The 24240-nt window shown below is 42.2% G+C and overlaps 1 protein-coding gene across 1 annotated transcript; it reads left to right on the top strand.

Moving 5' to 3' along the window:
- Positions 1 to 19689: 19689 nt before the first annotated feature.
- Positions 19690 to 23097, top strand: LOC123136350 (tyrosine-sulfated glycopeptide receptor 1-like). Its single transcript, XM_044555720.1, has one exon. The coding sequence runs from the start codon at positions 19761 to 19763 to the stop codon at positions 22923 to 22925; it is 3165 nt and encodes a 1054-aa protein (XP_044411655.1). The 5' UTR covers positions 19690 to 19760; the 3' UTR covers positions 22926 to 23097.
- Positions 23098 to 24240: the final 1143 nt, after the last annotated feature.

Raw genomic sequence — 24240 nt, 5'->3', positions numbered from 1 at the left:
GTAGTGAGTCTCATATATTGTGCTTCAAAGTAGCACCTTTTTCCTCATGTAGTGAGTCTCATAAGTTGTCTTTTTATACTAGTGGGAATTTTTCATTATAGAACTTGGCTTGTATATTCCTACGATGGGCTTCCTCAAATGCCCTAGGTCTTCGTGAGCAAGCGAGTTGGATGCACACCCACTAGTTTTCTTTTGTTGAGCATTCATAGCTCTAGTGCATCCATTGCATGGCAATCCCTACTCCTCATGTTGACATCAATTGATGGGCATCTCCATAGCCCGTTGATTAGCCTCGTCAATGTGAGACTTTCTTTTTTTGTCTTCTCCACACAATCCCCATCATCATATTCTATTCCACCCATAGTGCTATATTCATGGCTCACGCTCATGTATTGCGTGAAGGTTGAAAAAGTTTGAGATTATTTAAGTATGAAACAATTGCTTGGCTTGTCATCGGGGGTATAGAAGTTGGGAACATCTTTGTGTGACAAAAATGAAGCATAGCCTAACTATATGATTTTGTAGGGATGAACTTTCTTTTGCCATGCTATTTTGAGAAGACATGATTGCTTTGATTAGTATGCTTGAAGTATTATTATTTTTGTGTCAATATGAACTTTTGTCTTGAATCTTTCGGATCTGAATATTCATATCACAATTAAGAAGTTTTGCATTGAATTTATGCCAAAGTATCACTCCGCATCAAAAATTCTTTTTTATCATTTACCTACTCGAGGACGAGCGGGAATTAAGCTTGGGGATGCTTGATACGTCTCCAACGTATCTATAATTTTTGAGTGCTCCATGCTACTTTATCTACTGTTTTAGGCAATATTGGGCTTTATTATCCACTTTTATATTATTTTTGGGACTAACCTATTAACCGGAGGCCCAGCCCAGATTTGTTATTTTATGCCTATTTCAGTGTTTCGAGGAAAAGGAATATCAAACGGAGTCAAAACGGAATGAAATCAACTGGAGAAGTTATTTTTGGAAGGAAAGCAACCCGGGAGACTTGGAGTCCACGTCAAGAAAGAAACAAGGAAGGCACGAGGTAGGGGGCGCGCCCAACCCCCCTGGGCGCGCCCTCCACCCTCGTGGGGCCCTCGTGGCTCCCCTAACGTATTTCTTCCTCCTATATATACCAATATACCCAAAAACTTCCAGAACAGAAGATAGATCGGGAGTTCCGCCGCCGCAAGCCTCTGTAGCCACCAAAAACCTCTCGGGAACCCATTCTGGCACCCTACCGGAGAGGGATCCCATCACCGGTGGCCATCTTCATCATCCCGGCGCTATCCATGACGAGAAGGGAGTAGTTCACCCTCGGGGCTGAGGGTATGTACCAGTAGCTATGTGTTTGATCTCTCTCTCTCTCTCTCTCTCGTGTTCTCTCTCGTGTTCCATCTATGGCACAATCTTGATGTATCCCGAGCTTTGCTATTGTAGTTGGATCTTATGATGTTTCTCCCCCTCTACTCTCTTGTGATGAATTGAGTTTCCCCTTTGAAGTTATCTTATCGGATTGAGTCTTTTATGAGAACACTTGGTGTATGTCTTGCCATGATTATCTGTGGTGACAATGGGATATCATGTGCCACTTGATGTATGTTTTGGTGATCAACTTGCGGGTTTCGTGACATTGGGAACCTATGCATAGGGGTTGGCACACGTTCTTGACTCTCCGTAGAAACTTTGGGGCACTCTTTGAAGTACTTTTATGTTGGTTGGATGAATCTGAGATTGTGTGATGCATATCGTATAATCATGCCCACGGATACTTGAGGTGACAATGGAGTATCTAGGTGATATTAGGGTTTTGGTTGATTTGTGTTTTAAGGTGTTATTCTAGTACGAACTCTTTTATAGATTGATCCGAAAGAATAACTTTGAGGTGGTTTCGTACCCTACCATAATCTCTACGTTTGTTCTCCGCTATTAGTGGCTTTGGAGTGACTCTTTGTTGCATGTTGAGGGCTTGTTATATGATCTATCTATGTTATTATTGTTGAGAGAACTTGCACTAGTGAAAGTATGAACCCTAGGCCTTGTTTCCTATCATTGCAATACCGTTTACGCTCACTTTTACCATTAGTTACCTTGCTGTTTTTATATTTTCAGATTACAAATACCTTTATCTACCATCTATTTTGCACTTGTATCAACATCTCTTCGCCGAACTAGTGCACCTATACAATTTACCATTGTATTGGGTGTGTTGGGGACACAAGAGACTCTTTGTTATTTGGTTGCAGGGTTGTTTGAGAGAGACCATCTTCATCCTACGCCTCCCACGGATTGATAAACCTTAGGTCATCCACTTGAGGGAAATTTGCTACTGTCCTACAAACTTGTGCACTTGCAGGCCCAACAACGTCTACAAGAAGAAGGTTGTGTAGTAGACATCACCCGTTGCTGATAGTGAATGGGTATGCCATGTCCATTGTGTCCCTAAAAAGGGAGGTATTACTGTTGTTCCTAATGATAAAGATGAATTGATCCCGCAAAGAATTATTACAGGTTATAGGATGGTAATTGATGTCCATAAGTTAAATAAAGCTACTAAGAAAGATCATTACCGCTTACCTTTTATTGATCAAATGCTAGAAAGACTATCCAAACACACACATTTCTGCTTTCTAGATGGTTATTCTGGTTTCTCTCAGATACCTGTATCGGCAAAGGATCAGTCTAAAACTATTTTTACTTGCCCTTTTGGTACTTTTGCTTATAGACATATGCCTTTTGGTTTATGTAATGCATCTGCTACCTTTCAAAGATGCATGATGGCTATATTCTCTGATTTTTGTGAAAAGATTTGTGAGGAATTCATGGATGACTTTTCCGTTTATGGATCCTCTTTTGAAGATTGTTTGAGCAACCTTGATCGAGTTTTGTAGAGATGCGAAAACACTAGTCTCGTCCTGAATTGGGAAAAGTGTCACTTTATGGTTAATGAAGCCAAAGTTGATGCTATTGAAAAGATGCCATGTCCCAAGGACATAAAAGGTATAAGAAGTTCCCTTGGTCATGTCGGTATTTATAGGAGGTTCATTAAGGACTTTTCTAAAATCTCTAGGCCTCTGACTAATTTATTGCAAAAAGATATTCCTTTTGTCTTTGATGATGATTGTGTAGAAGCATTTGAAGTACTTAAGAAAGCTCTGATCACTGCACCAATTGTTCAGCCACCTGATTGGAATTTACCTTTTGAAATTATGTGCAATGCTAGTGATTATGCTATAGGTGCTATTTTAGGGCAAAGAATCAATAAGAAATTGAATGTTATCCAGTATGCTAGTAAGACCCTTGATACTGCCCAAAGAAATTATGCTACTACTGAAAAAGAGTTCTTAGCAGTTGTGTTTGCATGTGATAAGTTTAGACCTTATATTGTTGATTCCAAAGTTACTATTCACACTGATCATGCTGCTATTAAATATCTTATGGAAAAGAAAGATGCTAAGCCTAGACTCCTTAGATGGGTTCTCTTGCTCCAAGAATTTGACTTGCATATTATTGATAGAAAGGGAGTTGAGAACCCCGTTGCAGATAACTTGTCTAGGTTAGAGAATGTTCTTGATGACCCACTGCCTATTAATGATAGCTTTCCTGATGAAAAATTAGCGGTCATCAATGCTTCTCGTACGGCTCCTTGGTATGTTGATTATGCTAATTACATTGTTGCTAAATATATACCGCCTAGTTTCACATACCAGCAAAAGAAAAAGTTCTTTTATGATTTAAGACATTACTTCTGGGATGATCCACACCTTTATAAAAAGGAGTAGATGGTGTTATTAGACGTTGTGTGCCTGAGCATGAACAAGAACAGATTCTACGTAAGTGTCACTCTGAATCTTATGGAGGACACCACGCTAGAGATAGAACTGCACACAAGGTACTACAATCTGGTTTTTATTGGCCTACTCTCTTCAAAGATGCTCGTAAGTTTGTCTTATCTTGTGATGAATGTCAAAGAATAGGTAACATTAGTAAAGTCAAGAAATGCCTATGAATTATTCTCTTGTTATTGAACCGTTTGATGTTTGGGGCTTTGATTATATGGGACTTTTCCTGCCTCTAATGGTTATACACATATTTTAGTTGTTGTTGATTACGTTACTAAGTGGGTAGAAGCTATTCCAACTAGTAGTGCTAATCATAACACTTCTATTAAAATGCTTAAAGAAGTTATTTCTCCGAGGTTTGGAGTCCCTAGATATTTTATGACTGATGGTGGTTCACATTTTATTCACGGTGCTTTCCGTAAGATGCTTGCTAAGTATGATGTCAATCATAGAATAGCATCTCCTTATCATCCGCAGTCTAGTGGTCAAGTAGAGTTGAGCAATAGAGAGCTCAAATTAATTTTACAAAAGACTGTGAATAGATCTAGAAAGAATTGGTCCAAAAAACTTGATGATGCATTATGAGCCTATAGAACTGCATACAAAAATCCTATGGGTATGTCTCCATATAAGATGGTTTATGGAAAAGCATGTCATTTACCTCTTGAACTTGAACATAAGGCATATTGGGCTATTAAAGAGCTCAATTATGACTTCAAACTTGCTGGTGAGAAGAGGTTGTTTGATATTAGCTCACTTGATGAATGGAGAACCCAGGCATATGAGAATGCCAAGCTATTCAAAGAAAAAGTCAAACATTGGCATGATAAGAGGATACAAAAGCATGAGTTTAACATAGGAGATTATGTTTTATTATTCAACTCTCATTTAAGATTTTTTGTAGGAAAACTTCTCTCAAAATGGGAAGGTCCCTACGCTATCGAGGAGGTCTACCATTCTGGTGCCATAAAAATCAACAACTTCGAAGGCACAAATCCGAGGGTGGTAAACGTTCAAAGAATTAAACATTATATTTCAAAATAAAGCAAGATGTCTTCTCAAGAGTCAGTTGGGGAGAGTCGGGTGTCTCACCCAATGCCAGGTCCCGGAGCAAAGAGCGATGCCTATCACTTTGGACCATCAGCGGAGGATGAGATGGAGGCTGATTTGAAAAGAATAGATGCCATGGAGGAGGATCAAGAAGTTACCTCTCGTCTCCGAGCAGAATTCACTATGGGGGAACTACCTAGCCTGGTTGTCCCTACTTTGGTCACTCCTTCCAACTCTAGATTTCTTTCTTATGAAAATATGAAAAAGAGTTTCACTTGTTCTCCAGAAGCTATGCAGCATCCTTGGGTAAAGGGAGCTTTGGCCGTTATGGGCAAGCTCCGTAAAGAAATTATGGACCTCAAACAACAAGTCAATAAGCTCGAGGAGGAGAACCGTATCCTGAAGGGCATCATCGCCAAGAAGATCATAACACCAACCGTGAAGAAGGAGAAATAATCACATGGGTATGGGCACTCCCCTTGGCAACTGCCAAGCTTGGGGGAGGTGCCCCGGTATCGTATCACCATCACACTCTTATCTTTACCGCTTTATTTAGTTCGATCCTTTTAGTAGTATCTTGATCTAGTAGATTGAAGTTTTGATATCAAGTATTTTGCTTTGTGATCTCTTTTTGTAATCGAGTCCGTGAGCTATCTATAATAAAGATTAGTGTTGAGTCAAGGGCTTTGCTATGTTGCTATGATCTTGAGAAAGAAGAAAGAATAAAAGAGTTCATGTTGATCTTGTGGATAGTGATAACTTCACACATAGGAAGTATGACGCATAAAAATTGTTGAGACTTGATAAAGTTAGCCTTAGTCATCGTTGCAATTAATAGGAAGTGATAAGGAAAGAAGGGTTCATATATAAATATATTATCTTGGACACCTTTTATAATTGGGAGCACTCATTAAGTATGACATGCTAAAAGAGTTGATGTTGGACAAGGAAGACAACGTAATGGTTTATGTTTTCCGACATCTCAGTTAAAGTATATTGTCATTGACCTTCCAAACATGTTGAGCTTGCCTTTCCCCCTCATGCTAGACAAATTCCTTGCACCAAGTAGAGATACTACTTGTGCTTCCAAATATCCTTAAACCCAGTTTTGCCATGAGAGTCCACCATACCTACCTATGGATTGAGTAAGATCCTTCAAGTAAGTTGTCATTGATGCAAGCAATAAAAATTGCTCTCTAAATATGTATGACTTATTAGTGCAGAGAAAATAAGCTTTGTACGAACTTGTTGTGGAAGTTATAAAAGCGACGGACTGCATAATAAAGGTCCACATACAAGGGGCAATATAAAAGTGACGTTCTTTTGCATTAAGATTTTGTGCATCAACCCAAAATGCACATGAAAACCTCTGCTTCCCTCTGCGAAGGGCCTATCTTTTACTTTATGTTTTTACTTTATGCTTGAGTCAAGGTGATTCTCACCTTTCCCTTTTTCATTTTATCCTTTGGCAAGCTCCTCGTGTTTGAAAGATCATGATATATATATATATATCCAATTCGATGTAAGTTAGCATGGGCTAATATTGTTGACGTCACCTAAAGGTGAATATGTTGGGAGGCAACACAATAAGCCCCTATCTTTCTCAGTGTCCGGCTGAAACTCCATAACCACAAGTACTGCATGAGTGTTAGCAATCGTAGAGGGCTACAAGATAGTTGAGTATGTGAACTTGCTGAAAAGCTCTATTGTTGACTCTTTCTGATGTTACGATAAATTGCAATTGCTTCAATGACTGAGATTATAGTTTATTAGTTCCCGATGAAGTTTTTGAACCATACTTGACATTGTGAATTGATTGTTACTTGAGCATAACAAATCATATGATAGAATCTATATATGTTGCTGTTATTAGAATGATCATGATGCCCTCATGTCCGTATTTTATTTTTATCGACACCTCTATCTCTAACCATGTGGACATATTTTTCGATTTCGGCTTCCGCTTGAGGACAAGCGAGGTCTAAGCTTGGGGGAGTTGATACGTCCATTTTGCATCATGCTTTTATATCAATATTTATTGCATTATGGACTATTATTACACATTATATCCCAATACTTATGGCTATTCTCTCTTATTTTACAAGGTTTACCATGAAGAGGGGGAATGCCGACAGCTGGAATTCTGGCTGGAAAAGGAGCAAACGTTGGAAACCTATTCTGCACAGCTCCAAAAGTCCTGAAACTCCACGAAACAACTTTTTGGAATTAATAAGAATTTCTGAGCCCCCTGGTGGGCCCCCAGCGTCCATCTTCTGCTATATCATCACTTTTACCCTGGAAAAAATCGTGGGCAAGCTTACGGGATGAAACTCCGCCACCATGAGGCCGAACCTTGGCGGAATCAATCTAGGGCTCTAGCGGAGCTGTTCTGCCGGGGACACTTCCCCCCGGGAGGGGGAAATCATCACCAACGTCATCACCAATGGTCCTCTCATAGGGAGGGGGTCAATCTCCATCAACATCTTCACCAGCACCATCTCCTCTCAAAACCCTAGTTCATCTCTTGTATCCAATCTTGTATCAAAACCACAAATTGGTGGGTTGCTAGTAGTGTTGATTACTCCTTGTAGTTGATGCTAATTGGTTTACTTGGTGGAAGATCATATGTTCAGATCCTTTATGCATATTAATACTCTTCTGATTATGAACAAGAATATGCTTTGTGAGTAGTTACGTTTGTTCCTGAGGACATGGGTGAAGTCTTGCCATTAGTAGTCATGTGAATTTGGTATTCGTTCGATATTTTGATGAGATGTATGTTGTCTTTTCCTCTAGTGGTGTTATGTGAATGTCGACTACATGACACTTCACCATTATTTGGGCCTAGAGGAAGGCATGGGGAAGTAATAAGTAGATGATGGGTTGCTAGAGTGACAAAAGCTTAAACCCTAGTTTATGCGTTGCTTCGTTAGGGGCTGATATGGATCCATATGTTTAATGATGAGGTTAGGTTTACCTTAATACTTCTTTTTGTAGTTGCGGATGCTTGCAATAGGGGTTAATCATAAGTGGGATGCTTTTCCAAGTTGGGGCAGTACCCAAGTACCGGTCCACCCACATATCAAATTATTAAAGTATCGAACGTGAATCATATGAACGTGATGAAAACTAGCTTGACGATAATTCCCAATGTGTCCTCGGGAGCTCCTTTCTCATTATTAGAAATTGTCCAGGCTTATCCTTTGCTACATAAAGGATTGGGCCACCTTGCTGCACTTTATTTACTTTATCTACTTGTTACTCTTTACTATTTATCTTATCACAAAACTATCTATCACCTACAATTTCAGTGCTTGCAGAGAAAACCTTACCGAAAACCGCTTATCATTTCCTTCTGCTCCTTGTTGGGTTCGACACTCTTACTTATGGAAAGGACTACGATTGATCCCCTACACTTGTGGGTCATCAGAATTCTGGCTGGAAAAGGAGCACACATTGGAAACCTATTCTGCACAACTCCAAAATTCCTGAAACTCCACGAAACATCTTTTTGGATTTAATAAGAATTTTTGAGCGAAAGAAATACACCAGGGGGCCCACACCCTGTCCAGGAGAGAGGAGGGCGCACCCCCCCTATAGGGCACGCCCCCTATCTCCTGAGCCCCCTGGTGGGCTTCCGGTGTCCATCTTCTGCTATATCATCGCTTTTACCCTGGAAAAAATCGTGAGCAAGCTTACGGGACGAAACTCCGCCGCCACGAGGCGGAACCTTGGAGGAATCAATCTAGGGCTCTGGCAGAGCTATTCTGCTAGGGACACTTCCCTCCGGGAGGGGGAAATCATCACCAACGTCATCACCAACGATCCTCTCATCGAGATGGGGTCAATCTCCATCAACATCTTCACCAACACCATCTCCTCTCAAAACCCTTGTTCATCTCTTGTATCCAATCTTGTATCAAAACCACAAATTGGTAACTGTGAGTTGCTAGTAGTGTTGATTACTCCTTGTAGTTGATGCTAATTGGTTTACTTGGTGGAAGATCATATGTTCAGATCCTTTATGCATATTATTACTCCTCTGATTATGAACATGAATATGCTTTGTGAGTAGTTACGTTTGTTCCTGAGGACATGGGTGAAGTCTTGCTATTAGTAGTCATGTGAATTTGGTATTCGTTCGATATTTTGATGAGATGTATATTGCCTTTTCCTCTAGTGGTGTTATGTGAACGTTGACTACATGACACTTCACCATTATTTGGCCCTAGAGGAAGGCATGGGGAAGTAATAAGTAGATGATGGGTTGCTAGAGTGACAGAAGCTTAAACCCTAGTTTATGTGTTGCTTCGTTAGGGGCTGATATGGATCCATATGCTTAATGTTGTGGTTAGGTTTACCTTAATACTTCTTTTTGTAGTTGCAGATGCTTGCAATAGGGGTTAATCATAAGTGGGATGCTTGTCCAAGTTAGGGCAGTACCCAAGTACCGGTCCACCCACATATCAAATTATCAAAGTACCGTACGCGAATCATATGAACATGATGAAAACTAGCTTGATGATAATTCCCAATGTGTCCTCGGGAGCTCCTTTCTCATTATTATAAATTGTCTAGGCTTATCCTTTGCTACATAAAGGATTGGGCCACCTTGCTGCACTTTATTTACTTTATTTACTTTTTACTCATTACCATTTATCTTATCACAAAACTATCTATCACCTACAATTTCAGTGCTTGCAGAGAAAACCTTACCGAAAACCGCTTATCATTTCCTTCTGCTCCTCGTTGGGTTCGACACTCTTACTTATCGAAAGGACTACGATTGATTCCTTACACTTGTGGGTCATCAATCATGCATAAAGAGTTCAGAGAAGACTCAAATAATATTCATAGATAATCTGATCATAAATCTACAATTCATCGGATCTCAACAAAAGTGCCGCAATAGAAGATTACATTGAATTGAACTCCAAGAACAACAAGGAGAACATTGTATCGAAGATCAAATAGAGAGAAGAAGCCATCTACCTACTAGCTATTGACCCTTAGGTCTATGGTAAACTACCCACGCTTCATCTGAAGGGCAGCAAGGTTGATGTAGAGGCCCTCCGTGATCGAATCCCCCTCCGGCGGAGTGCCGGAAAAGGCCCCAAGATGGGATCTCATGGGAACAGAGGCTTGCGGTAGCAAAAAAGTATTTTGGTGGACGCTTCTGACGTTCGGGGAATATTTGAGAATATACAGAGCTGGAATTAGGGTTAGGGGACCCTCGAGGGGCCCACAAGCCAGGGCCTCCCCTGGGGCGCGCCCTAGAGGCTTGTGGCCTCCTCGGGACTCCTATGGCCCTCTCCCCAAGTCTCCTGGGTGTCTTCTGGTCCAAGAAAAATCATCGTAAAGTTTTATTGCGCTTGGTATTTCTTTTCTGAAAAATCAAAAACAAGGAAAAACAGAAACTGGCACTAGGCTCTAGGTTAATAGGTTAGTCCCAAAAATAATATAAAATAGCATATTGATGCATATAAAACATCCAAAACAAATAATATAATAGCATGGAACAATAAAAAAATATAGATATGTTGGAGATGTATTAATAATGCATGGCTGATGGAGTCAAATCCAGCAGATCTCGAGTAGGGGGTCCCAAGTTGATAGCCTTGGTACGATGGTAACAGAGACATGTGTTTTACCCAGTTCGGGCTCTCTCTCAAAGAGATAATACCCTATGTCCTATTTTGATTGTAGGGGGTACATAGTACATGTTGATCTACCACGAGATCGTGTGTGTATGATGTCGGGGTACTTAGGGTTTACATATGTCTGTTGCATCCAAGGATAAATGTGTTGAAGACGACCTCTAAGTCTTGGAGTGTGCGCCAAGTCTTCGGGAGATATCCACCTTGGTGTTCCTGGGCCCTATGAGTGTGGTCCACCGGTTGGTCATCTTAGGGTCCTCGACCTGGCCCACATGACCGGGAGCCAACGTGGCAAGTACCCCCTAGTCCGGGACACCATCAGCAGTGATGAAGACGAGTTGGGAGACGGAGCGAAAGATGAGAGAAGATATTTTTTCTGGATGCAATATTTTTCTTGCATTGTGCTGAGAAATGAGATAGATCAGTGAGCTAGAGAGAGATTCAAGAGAGAGAGAGAAGAGAGAGAGAGAGAGAGAGAGAGAGAGAGAGAGATTGTATGCTACGCTGCTAATGCTGAGAGATGAGGTAGATCAAGGAGTGAGAGAGATGAGATTGGTTAGGGAGTGAAGAGATGAGATATATTTTCTATTGTTGTTGTTGTTCGCTAATAAGAGGGGATGGAGAGGGGGAGAGGGGGAGATAGAAACTCATGTGTTTTTTTGGATGACATCGATGCAGACATAATCATATTTTAATTCAGATTAGCCTGTTGATTTTCAGTGGTGAACGTGTAAAAGATGTAGTCATTTTAAACATGTTATATCAAGAGGTGAAGGTTGAGTGTCCAGAAGACTTACGACAAAGATACAACTATTGTCTTGTGTTTTGTAAAAAAAAAAGAATCTCGGTTGTTTTCATACTCATAATTTTTCCAACTACTGAAATGATTCATGTGACCTGAAATCTCATAATAGTTTATGTCCATATATTATATTCTATGCAATTGATGTGAACCAAGCAGTGGCGGAGCTAGCTGCTATGGTTTGGGGGGGGGGCAAACAGAACATAGGAATGTTTGGGAGGGCAGATGGCTCCACTTATCTTTAATCTTAGCACCTAATAAAAATTTCTTCAGTGATTTTTCTAATCTTGGGGGGGATGCCCCCCTAAACACACATAGCTCCGCCGTTGGAACTCAATACGCGTTCCATGTTGTATGCATATCTAAGAAGAAAGTATTTTCCCCATATTTTCACTTTCAATCTCTTTGTCTGAAAATAATAACTCTTGGAGTGGGAGTGGGAATGGGAGGGTAAATGTTCTTATCACATTGCGGGTAGGAGAATGACAAAAGAGGAAGAGGTTTACCATGACACAACAAAAATTGTAGGCCCACCTTAATAAAACATGCATGATGTGAAACATGCAACACTACATGTTTGTAATTTGAAGTATGTGTGAGTGGCTGGGGATGGGGTTGTGGAAAAAGAGATTGCGACCTAAGATACCGAGCTTGGACCGGGGAGGTGGATAGACGGAGATAGTTGGTAGAAGAAACGAACAACAAGACACTACTAGGGAAAATCCTAGCAGCAGCGCGGGTTTTAGGCCTATCAGTAGCGCGGGCAGGAGCGCTACTGATAAGGCGCTACAGCTAATGCTTAGCAATAGCGCGCCTAGATCCACGCTACTGCTAAATTGACTTAGTAGTAGTGCTTCTTCAGAATAGCGCTACTGGTAATTAGTAGTAGCACTTCTCCTTTCCCGCGCTACTACTATTATTTAGTATTTTATTTCTTTTTTATTTCATGTTGTATTCATACACCTTTACACAAGTTTTCATACAACAGGAATTTAGAGATTGTTTTTACATCATAATGAGTTATTACATCACGGGGTGAAAGAACCGTGGACTAGTTTCAAGTGGATGTCCATCCACTTGAAACTAATCTGCGGTTCTTTCACCCAATGATATAATAATATCATCATCATCATCATATCATTAACAACTTATCATCATAATACATCACTGTCATATAACACCTCCTCAAGATCATCGTTTTCATCAATGACATCACATAGCAAATTGGTCACTAGTCATAATCACAAGTACTCCTCATTATCAACTCTAACACATTACCACATAATAAACATATTGTACCTCATAGGACCTACTACATTCGATTAAGACCTACTACATTTTCTAAGGTAAAATAGCAAAAACAAGATAGCCCCTGACTCTCCATTATGGAGAATGGAGATCAGCCTGTCTCCAATTCTTGCCTTTCGCTGAATGTTACTTCCAAGAACCTCCTTGCGAATGTCCATACATTTCTTCCATTCTTTGATGAACATGTGTTCATCGGTTTTAGAAATCCGATATGCACAGGTGAGCTCCCTAGATTTAGCTGGCAGTATGTTCAGAACTGAGAGGCGACCATTCAGAGACATCAGATGAGGCACACAATCCATCGGGAGTTTCTGTTGAAAAACATAATAAAAACTTCGTAGTTAGCAATGATGTATTAGTTTTAGAAGTATGCAAAAGATGCACGGATGTCGTAATAGTAAAAAATCTTACCAGGGTATCTCCAGAGAAGTTACCGTGGTTCAACACATGCACTAGTGGCACGTATTCACCATAATTTGGAGGAGTTCGATAATAGTTATTGTAATTCTCAAGAAGAGTACAAAATGCGATCAAATGATTTTTCTCCTTATACGTTAATTCGGTGCCATCGGTGTAGTTGGTTTTATCTACCATCTTTCGCACAGTCTTTGAAGAATCAAAATAAGTTGTCAATGGAAATAAGCTATCAACTATTTTGAAATAAACAATATAAATTAGTTAATAACTATGTTTGAGAAACTCACATAGTGGTACAATCGGAAGCGTATCAACAAGGACCCAAATGTCCATATTGTCTTGCTCGATGTCAGGATCACCAAAATCCATGGTGACAATCATACCCTCATAAAAACTATACATTTTGCAAAGTGCTTCTCAATTTTGGTAACCAAAATGGGTTACGCTCTGAGCATTGCACAGATTTACTTCAAAATCCATATCATGATGGGTCCTTAGGTGTATTTTCTTTGTTTCGAAATTTTCATGGTCTTCAAAACCCATCCTCTCCAAGACATAGCGTCTTGCATGGCATGGGATAAGCTAGTCGAATTGTAAAATATGAAAATTAGACATTGAAATAGTTGAAGTCATGCTTAATTACGAAAAAAACAATTGTCGTTGTTGCGTACCGTTTCACAATCGAAGGTCTCCTCGAGCTTAATGTTGAAGCGCCGATCTTCGTCCAGCTCAACGAACCTGTCGCACATACCTCGATCGTCGTGGCACCAGCTACACTCCCCCGGGAGACTGTCGTCGTCCGAGTACGACATTTCCTACGTTCATAATTCAAAGATTAAACTTGTACATATTCTAGCACAAGTCATGCCAGAATTCACGAAAAAATCCGGCATGACCTTTGCTAAAAAAGGACATATCGAGCGACTGAAATTTGCCGGAACGGAAATTAATCAACACTCCGGCAAAACATAGGCCACTTGGAGATGTAAACTGAACATAAACGGCCACTTGGGCAACCACATATCCTATTTGAGCAACAACACAAGATATACAAGGATATTTGGCTAGTCTCACCTCGATGTCGTAGGGGGTTGGTGACTGGGACGACGGCGGGGATGTCGAAGGGGGTCGGTGACGGGGACGACGGTGGTCACCTGAAACCGTATAAGTTATCACTAATACATCCCAAATAATTGCTTAAACTAAAAAATAACAACAAATATGACATGTTCGACTAGTTCTATTAATTCAACTAGTTCTTACTAAATATAAACATACTATAAATAGAAAAAACTAATTCTTTTTAAAAAATAAAGTAGTTCAACTAGTTATATTAATTATCTTACTAAAAATACATTAGTTCTATTAATTCAACTAGTTCAACTAGTTTATTAATTTACTTACTAAACTAGTTCAACTACAACTAAAGTAGTTCAACTACAACTACTATTAATCATACTGCCCTAGTTAACTAGTACCATCACTACTAGTAATTAACATCTACTACTACTAAAAATCTAGTACTAACTAAGCAACATCTAGTACTAGCTATGAACCCTAAATTAACATCTACTACTACTAAATCTAGTACTAACTAGTGGCAGGGGGTGGGGGCGACGGAGAGGTAACTAGGGGCGGCGAGGTCGAGGGCGGTGGGAGGAGGGCTGCCGGCGGAGGAGGGAGGAGGGGCGGCCGCAGGCGGAGGGAGGAGGGCGGCGACGAGGAGGGAAGGGCGGCCGCAGGCGGAGGGAGGATGTGCGAGGAGGAGGGAGGAGGGACGGAAGGAGGGGAGTACCTCAGCGGCGGACGGACGAAGGCGGCGGCGGCGGCGACGCACGACGACGGTTATCGGCACGCGAGCGAGAGTGAGAGTGTGAGTGAGGGCCGGTCGTGCGCGTGGGGATAAGGTAGGGATAGTTGTAGCACGTTTGCCAAAACGCGCTACAGCTAATCTGAATAGCAGTAGCGCTTTGCATATAAACCGCTACTGCTAAGTGTAACTATACAAAAAATACGTCAATGCAAAAATACATTGGCCATCAATGATCTTTTTGTGTATAATCTGAATTGTCAATATGAGTCCTCTCCGGTAGGAACCGGAGAGGGCTCATATTGCGGCCACAAATTTTACACATAGAGTTCAGTGAAGACCAACTAGTTGTGGTAGTTTCAGAAATAACATATTTAAGGTGGTAAACACCCTGTTCACGGAGCGAGGTGGGACTAAACTTGTGGGCTGATCTTAGCAGTAGTGGGTTTTCCTCGAAGCGCGTTGCTGCTAACTTCTATAGCATTAGTGTTGTTCAGTATAGTGCGCTACTACTATAACTAGCGGGGGGGGGGGGGGGGGGCGAGGTCATGGCAATTATAGCAGTAGCGCGGTTTGTGGTGGACGCGCTACTGCTATTTTCCTTTCAGCAGCGCGTTTTGATATCACGCGCTGCTGCTAAATAGCAGTAGCGTGGTATTTTGAGGAGCGCTGCTGGTAAGATTCTGTGTATAGGCTTTTTCCTAGTAGTGAGAGTGGTTTAACCATGCGTGGCGGGGGGGGGGGGGGGGGGAGTTTACCGTGGCATAACAAAAACTATGGGGCCACCATACTAAAACATGCATGATGCGAAATATGACACAGTTGCAACGTTACATGTTTGTATTTCGAAGTGTGTGTGAGTGGTTGGGGTGCAGTGGTGGAAAGAGAGACTACTAGCTAAGGTACCGAGCTTGGACCGCGATGGTGGATAGGCGAAGATAGTGGGTAGAAGAATTTTACCATGGCACAATGGAAACTATGGGCCCAACGTACTAAAACATGAATGATGCGAAAAATGACATTGTTGGCATGTTTGTAATTCGAAGTGTGTATGAATGGATTGGGTTGTTGTGGTGGAAAGAGAGACTACGAGCTGAGGTAGCGAGCTTGGACCAGGGAGGTGGATAGACGGAGATAGTGGGTAGAAGAAAAGAGCAAGAGTGGTTTAACGATAAAACATTGACAATGCCATCCGATGTGCATGAGAATCTTAGATATGTTTTAGACACAATTTATGTTGAAAGACTAGAATATATATGCCCCGTCACAACGCACGGGCAATTAGCTGGTCTATATAGTGCAACTCTTGGGCTTTACAAGTATGGTGTTCGACTTCGCCTTAGAATATCCATTGAAAGGGTGCTTAAAAAAGAGAAATAATATATATTTGGCAGTATTATGCATTGAATGTGTGAGCCTCAATGTTATGTTGCTTACACGATATGGGTTTATCACTAGTAATAGAGAGGATGAGCACGGAGCTTGTTGCAATGTAGGGTGAGTGATCGGTGAACCATGGGCTTGGGCATCAGGGTGGAAACATATGAAGTAAGGGGAAGAATGTCATGTTGTTCGTCGAGAGACAAACACACCGGATAAACAAGAAGAGAGCACGAAACGACAAGGAAGAAGACCAAAGACGATAACTCATCACATCATCAAAGATCTACTTGCTATTGTTGATTCTGTGAATAATAGGTGCAAGGCCGAAGAAATCTACCATATTCATCGCAGAATGAACTTGGGGGGGAGGGGGGGCTGAAATATGTTTATTCGTTTTAGTTCTTCAGGGTAGGGCACTCAGCTTTGGCCATAGAATTATGCATATAAACTAGAGTGTGCTTAAAGGGGAAATCTTTGTTCATTCAAGAATCGAGAGTACGCTGATGTATCATATATACGGGTCTCAACGTCACGATGGTTGCTAAAAAAAAAGGGTTGTCACTAGTGGTAGAGGACGAGTGCGGAGGTTGTTGCCATTGTAGGGCGAGCGAGGCAAAGCGGGGGCTGTCATGGTCGAACAACTGGAAGAAAGTAGACGTAATTCACGTCTGAGCCCGGGCTCATCTACACCTGATGCACATTAAATTCAAAAAATAGTAAAAAGTTTCAAAAAATTCTGAATTTTATGGGCATCGAAAATGATCGAGTACTCAAGGAGCGTGCAATTTTCGTGATGTTTCGACATTCGAGGATTTCTAGGCAAAAAAAAATTCAAGCCCAACAATGTACTTTTTAGAAGTTTCTTTCACATCCGATTTTTTGTTTTGTTGTCACGACATCCTCAAATGTCCAAACATCACAATTTTTTGCAGGCACATCACGCCATTCCAGCATCTGAGATGCCAAAAAAGTTCAGAAGTTTTTTTATTTCTTTTGCTATTTTAAATGATTTTATTTACTGTTCACGCACAGGTGCACCCGAGCGCCGAATCGCCGCTTCCGAAGAATGCCCCATAGTTTGGCGGAAAGGATAAAATGGAAAGCGCGACCCATTTTCAAACCATCCAAGACCATGAAGAAGACGCGTCGAGCAACTACGCGTCCGCAGCAGCACGTCAAGTAATTGGCGATCTGAATCGTTGTCCGGTAGTCGGGTCTCACCACCATTTCTCTGCTGCAAGTGGCCAAGTGTGAATAGTGAGGTGGCACTACGCAGAAAAACACATTCGGGAGCCCATGATCTTGCTACATCAACGCGTTGAAAAAGCAACTCAACAAAAAAACGTGTTGAAAAAGAAAACATCACCATGTTGGAACACACGCTTGATCCCCAGGCTGACACGCCACGCCAAATACTTTGCGCCTTTGATCCCCTGTGTTGTGTTCTTCAGTCGGTACTGTACCTGTAATACAGATCCTGCACCAGGCAAATAAAATACGCAATGTCAAGACTTCAGTTTCTGAAAAGCCTTAATTATGCCGAGTGCCTGGCACCAAAAATTCAATTATGCCCCCGAGCTCATAAGTATATCTAGATGAATAGCAAAATCCGAAAAAATAGCAAGCATAATTTAAAAATAAACTTTAATTTGGGCAACGAACATGTTTGGTGTTCTATCTACGCGCAGGTTTCCTGGTGTTCTGGGGAAAAAATGGTGCTCCAGTGCTTTAAAAATGACCTTTTTTAGCACGGATTTTTCTAGATGGGCATTTTACAGCACTGATCATGAAATTTTGCACATACGTAGAACACTCAAACATTTTGTTAAAAAAAAATCAGTTTTTTTCTATATTTCTGGATTTTTTTTTCTTTTACTGTTCACAATGGTTCACGAGAAGTTGTGAGCCAAAACTCCATGCCCCTCTGGCACTTGCTATTTTTTCTCAGTTGGTAGAGAAAACTCGTTAACTGCACATATAATGATCAATGATAGAGTGCATCATCTAGAACATAATAGTGATGATACATTGCACCTCGCATCATCAATCATCATCAAGAACTAAAATTAAACCGGTAACAGAAAGAAAAATGCTTATCTATTGCTACAAAATTTGTTTGTTCTCTCTCTATATTGCATCTGTCATTTAAACACTTGTGTCATCATAGACCATAACTTTGTGCAAAATTTGGTAATTATCCTAATGTATACAACGCTTGAATCAATATTATGTCCACATAACAGTTGGCATCTAGTAATGTTAATAGCTCAATAGATAATCTCGATGAGGGTGAACGGACCGCTACCAACTCAGATATAATTTTTAAGATAATAAAGCAGTACAGATTAATACATGGTTCTGTCTGCCACTGTCACACAACTCACACGCTACCAAGATTACTTTGAAGTTTGAACCCCTTCCGAATTCAGTTGATAGCCACAAAGCGTCACAGTCCATGGTCCACAATATAATAGTGCGCCAGTGAGCAGGAGAACCGAAAGCAACAGCAAAGGTAAGCATCAGATGAAGCTCGCGTGATAAGGGTTAGTAAATCAAGAGGTTGGAAGAGAGGACATATCACCCAGCAAGTCAACCATCCACCTTGTCCATCAAGCAACAAGATTGCACTTCTTCTTGCCTGGGTTTGTCCACACACGGACTGCAACACCGATGCTTGCTCTCGATCGCAAGCACCTTTCAGAATATTCTGCAAGCCGTTACCCAACTGTTTTCATTTTTCTTTCAGAAACACATCTTCTGAAGGGGAGCCTTGGCGCAGCGGTAAAGCTGTTGCCTCGTGAGTTGTGACCATGAGGTCACGGGTTAGAGTTCCGGAAAAAGCCTTACAGAAATGTAGGAATAGGCTGCGTACAATAGACCGAAAGTTGTCGGACCCTTCCCCGGACGCTGCGCAAGCGGGAGCTACGTCCACCGGACTGCCCTTTAAACACACCTTCTCCTTCTCCTGTTCAAAAAAAGGCAAAGGATACGTCAAGAAGTAAATTTGCTGGTCAAGTGCTAGTGGGAAGAAGTTGGATTTGTTTAGTGAAACCGGTAAGAGTGGTGATGTCAGGTCTAGTAAATTAAGGCATGTTGATTGATATAATTAAGTAAGGATCCTAAAGTCATGGACGACTACACAGTCCACAAAGCAGTTTTTTTTTATTTTTGCGGTCGGTATTCAGGACGATTGGGCAATTGACTTTGTCAGTAGATTACAGCAGGCGGCCAATGGTGGAACAGGGAAACACCAGTGTGAACCAGGAAGCTGCTGGTGAGCTGGTGGCAGTTGTGTAAAATCCAATTTTTATGACCTTGATTTCCTTCATGGTGACTACGACTACAAGTGGACAAAACAAAATGAGAGCAAAATCTGCTTCTCTCCTTCCCCATCACACGCTTTCATGACTAGACCACCATTGATGCATCCAGTCAGGGCACAGCTCAAGCTCTTGCTTACATGCTAGTTTCACCAGAAAACCATGCAGACACTCCATTTCTCCAGCAAGATACTGGGCATACCTTCCCTTGGCCTTGCTCTTGTGCTGCTGTTCTGCTTGGCCACTCCAACCAGTTGCTGCACCCAGCAGGAGAAGGGCGCCCTTCTCCAGTTCCTCGCCGAGCTCTCACAAGACAGTGGCCTCTCTGCGACATGGTGGAATGGCACAGATTGCTGCAATTGGGAAGGGATCACCTGCAGGCAAGATAGGACGGTCACCCATGTCTTGCTGCCTTCAAAGGGCCTCGAGGGGCGCATCTCACAATCTCTTGGAAACCTTACTGGGCTGCAGCACCTTGATCTCTCTGACAACTCGCTGTCAGGTGGTCTGCCGCTGGGATTGGTGTCGTCCAGCAGCATTACTACACTTGATGTTAGCTTTAACCAGCTCAATGGGACACTCCAAGAGCTGCTGTCATCTTCAACCCCTGGCGGGCCTCTGCAGGTACTAAACATCTCAAGCAACTTATTTGCAGGACAGTTTCCATCCACCACATGGAAAGCAATGGAGAATCTGATCGCACTCAATGCCAGCAATAACAGCTTTACTGGGCAGATACCAACTCGATTATGTAGCACCTTGCCATCCCTCAAGGTGCTTGATCTGTGTTTCAACAAATTCAGTGGCAGCGTACCCCCAGGACTTGGTGATTGCTCCAAGCTAAGAGAGCTCAGGGCTGGGTATAACAACCTCAGTGGAAGACTCCCAGATGAACTATTCAATGCAACCTCGTTGGAATACCTGTCTTTCGCAAACAATGGTTTATATGGAGTTCTTGATAATAAGCGCATAGTCAACCTCAGAAATCTCGTAACCCTTGATCTTGGAGGGAACCAATTCAGTGGAAAGATTCCAGATTATATAGGTCAACTCAAGAGACTGGAGGAGTTCCATTTGAACAACAACAACATGTCAGGGGAGCTGCCGTATGCTCTGAGCAACTGCACAAATCTCATAACAATTGACCTCAAGAGCAACAAACTCGGTGGAGAACTTAGCAATGTCAATTTCTCCAACCTGCCCAATCTGAGAACTTTAGATCTTTGGTCCAACAACTTCACCGGTACAGTTCCAGAAAGTATGTACTCATGCAGTAACCTGACTGCGCTGCGGCTAGCTAACAACAAATTATATGGGCAGCTCTCATCGAGAATAGGCAATCTGAAGCACCTGTCCTTCTTGTCACTTGGTAAAAACAATTTCACAAACATCGCAAATGCGCTTCAGATCCTTAAGAGCAGCAAGAACCTTACCACCCTGCTTATTTCGTTCAATTTCAAGGGAGAGCTCATGCCAGAGGATGACAGAATTGGTGGTTTTGATAATCTTCAGGTCTTGGACATGGATGGTTGCCAATTATCTGGAAAAATACCTGTATGGATATCAAGATTGACACAACTGAAGATGTTAATTTTAAGAAGCAATCAACTCACTGGACCAATACCGGACTGGATCAACTCCTTAAGCCGTCTCTTCTATATAGATGTGTCAAACAACACTCTTACAGGAGAAATCCCCTTAACATTCACGGAGATGCCAATGCTAAAATCAACTGACAACACAACTCATTTGGACCCAAGGGTCTTTGAGCTGCCTGTTTATACTGGCCCATCACTTCAATACCGTGTGGTTACATCTTTCCCAACAATGTTGAATCTAAGCAACAACAAATTCACAGGTGTGATCCCCCCACAGATTGGTCAGTTGAACTTGCTTGCTGTACTTGATTTCAGCTTCAACAAGTTATCTGGACAGATCCCCCAATCGATTTGCAACCTCACGAACTTGCAGGTGCTAGAGTTGTCCAGCAACAATCTCACAGGTGCTATCCCAGCTGCATTGAACACCCTGAACTTCCTTTCAGAATTCAACATTTCAAACAATGACCTAGAAGGACCTATTCCATCTGGAGGCCAGTTTAATACATTTCAGAATTCTAGTTTCAATGGGAATCCAAAGCTGTGTGGCTCTATGCTCACTCACAAATGCAGTAAAGATTCAATATCTCAATCCTCCAGAAAAAAACGAGACAAGAAAGCTGTTTTTTCGATTGCATTTGGCGTGTTCTTCGGAGGCATTGCTATTCTTTTGTTGCTGGCGCGTCTCCTTGTCTCAATTAGGCAGAAGGGTTTTACAGGAAAAAATAGAAGGGAAAGTAATGGAGATGTTGAAGAACCTTCATTCTACTCCAGTTCAGAGCAAACATTAGTTGTGGTGCGGATAGCACAAGGCAAGGGAGTAGAAAACAAGCTCAAATTCGCTGACATTTTGAAAGCTACGAACAACTTTGATAAGGCAAACATCATTGGATGTGGAGGTCATGGATTAGTCTACAAGGCAGAGCTATCTGATGGCTCCAAGCTGGCAATCAAAAAGCTCAATGGTGAAATGTGTCTAATGGAAAGGGAGTTCAGTGCAGAGGTTGATGCACTCTCCCGGGCACAACATGAAAATCTTGTACCACTGTGGGGTTACTGCATCCAGGGAAACTCGAGGTTTCTCGTATATTCCTACTTGGAGAATGGAAGCCTGGATGATTGGCTCCATAACAGGGATGATGGTGCTAGCTTATTGCTTGACTGGCCTACTCGGCTCAAGATCGCACAAGGAGCAAGCCTGGGCCTTTCTTATATCCATGATGCCTGCAACCCTCAAATTGTCCATCGTGACATCAAATCTGGTAATATCCTACTGGACAAAGAATTTAAAGCTTATGTTGCAGACTTTGGGCTAGCCAGATTGATCCTTCCCAACAACACCCATGTCACAACGGAGCTGGTAGGTACTATGGGTTACATCCCACCCGAGTATGGGCAAGCATGGGTTGCTACGCTGAGAGGTGATATATACAGTTTCGGAGTAGTGCTGCTTGAGCTGCTCACAGGAAGGCGACCTGTTTCGGTATTTTGTACACCAAAAGAACTTGTCCCATGGGTTCTACAGATGAGGTCTGAGGGAAAGCAGATTGAGGTCCTGGATCCAACACTTCGAGGAACAGGGTATGAAGAGCAAATGCTGAAGGTGCTTGAAGCCGCTTGCAAGTGTGTTGACCATAATCAATTCAGGCGGCCAACTATCATGGAAGTAGTCTCCTGCCTGTCCAGTATAAACGCTGATCCAGAGATGCAAAGATCAGCCAACATATAGTGAACTTCAAATGATAGATGATCCTTCAGTTTTGTGCACGGTGTACTTGCAACTTTTTAGTTCCACTAGAACTACTGCTTCTGATAATCGTACAGTTTGTCTTGTACATAGCCTGAAAGATTGCCATTCTGATCTTTGTAAGTCTTCAAGGAAAGAGTTTTTGCAAAATTCATCTTACTTTTGATGTTTGTTTAAGTACTAATATGATTAAGTCACAAGCATAGGAAAAGGTATAAACATGAAAATGATTGGCCTGTTTTCTCAGGGAAGCATTGAAAATGGTTTCCATTCAGATGTTTGCTTCGTATAAGGAGATTTTAGGAGCCGTCGGAGCTGGAGGTGAGTTACCGAAGTATACTTTACAACAAGTGTTTGTTGGTTCAAGTGCCGAGTGAAGTGTAATGAGAGAATCTAATGCAACTACCGGCACGCACATCAGTATTATAAATATGCTCAACTTTGACGAGCATGGGGAAAAGTATAAACATGTGAAATGGTTGTCTTGTTTTCCTAGTGAAGGACTGAGAATGTTTCCCATTCAAGTTCAGAGACTATGTGCTGTCACTGTTTGCTTCGTCGGTGGAGGTGAGTTACTGAACTACTGTACGTCAAATGTTTGGTTGGTCGTGGTCCATTGTCCAAGCACTGAATGGAAATATGGAACGGAATGAGAATTGGAGAATGTAACACGACTGCCATATTTTGCACTTTGAAATGCACGTCACACAGAACGCATAACAGGTATGCACTCACAAGCAGAGCACGAGAGGGATCGCCATCAGAAGCGCATACGTACCATGTCCAAGAATCACCCGCGGCCAAGAAACCACCCGCCTCGCCGCCCCGGCACATACGCCCAAGCTTCAGAACGCGCCTGCACCACGAATCCGCCCTGCTTCTCTACGTCCACCCGCGGTCCAAGAACCGGCATCCGGATCGGCATTTCGCCAAACGCCGTGAGCGCGCCGGCTCTGAGCACACAAAAGGCCGGCACATTACGTCGGAGGGGCGAGCATGGGACGGGGCGAGCGTGTAAGCGAGGATGCGGCGCTAGTGTGGCGGCATGCGAGGAGGAGGCCGGAGGCACCTCCGGTGAGCGCGGTGGAGTTGCGAGTTGCGACTCGCCGGCAGCCTGGAGCGATGGCGTGGCGGTAGAAGCAGGAAAGAGAGGGTGCGACCATACGAAATTGCTTATGTCTCGCTTGTAAGACACAGTGCAGCCTCGCGTAGCAGCCGCCGGAATGGGCCGGCCAACGGGGACCGCTGGCATCGAGCGTTTTGTTTTCACATTTTTGTATTTTTTTTGCTTTACTTT

This window comes from Triticum aestivum, chromosome 6B (genome assembly GCF_018294505.1).
Source record: "Triticum aestivum cultivar Chinese Spring chromosome 6B, IWGSC CS RefSeq v2.1, whole genome shotgun sequence".
Lineage (NCBI taxonomy): Eukaryota > Viridiplantae > Streptophyta > Magnoliopsida > Poales > Poaceae > Triticum > Triticum aestivum.
The sequence above is the reverse complement of the archived record's forward strand: the minus strand, read 5'-3'. Positions and strand labels throughout refer to the sequence as shown.

What these genes read in the sequence shown, in the direction of transcription:
- LOC123136350 (XM_044555720.1), top strand. Translation starts at nt 19,761, where the DNA reads ATGCAGACACTCCATTTCTCCAGCAAGATACTGGGCATACCTTCCCTT.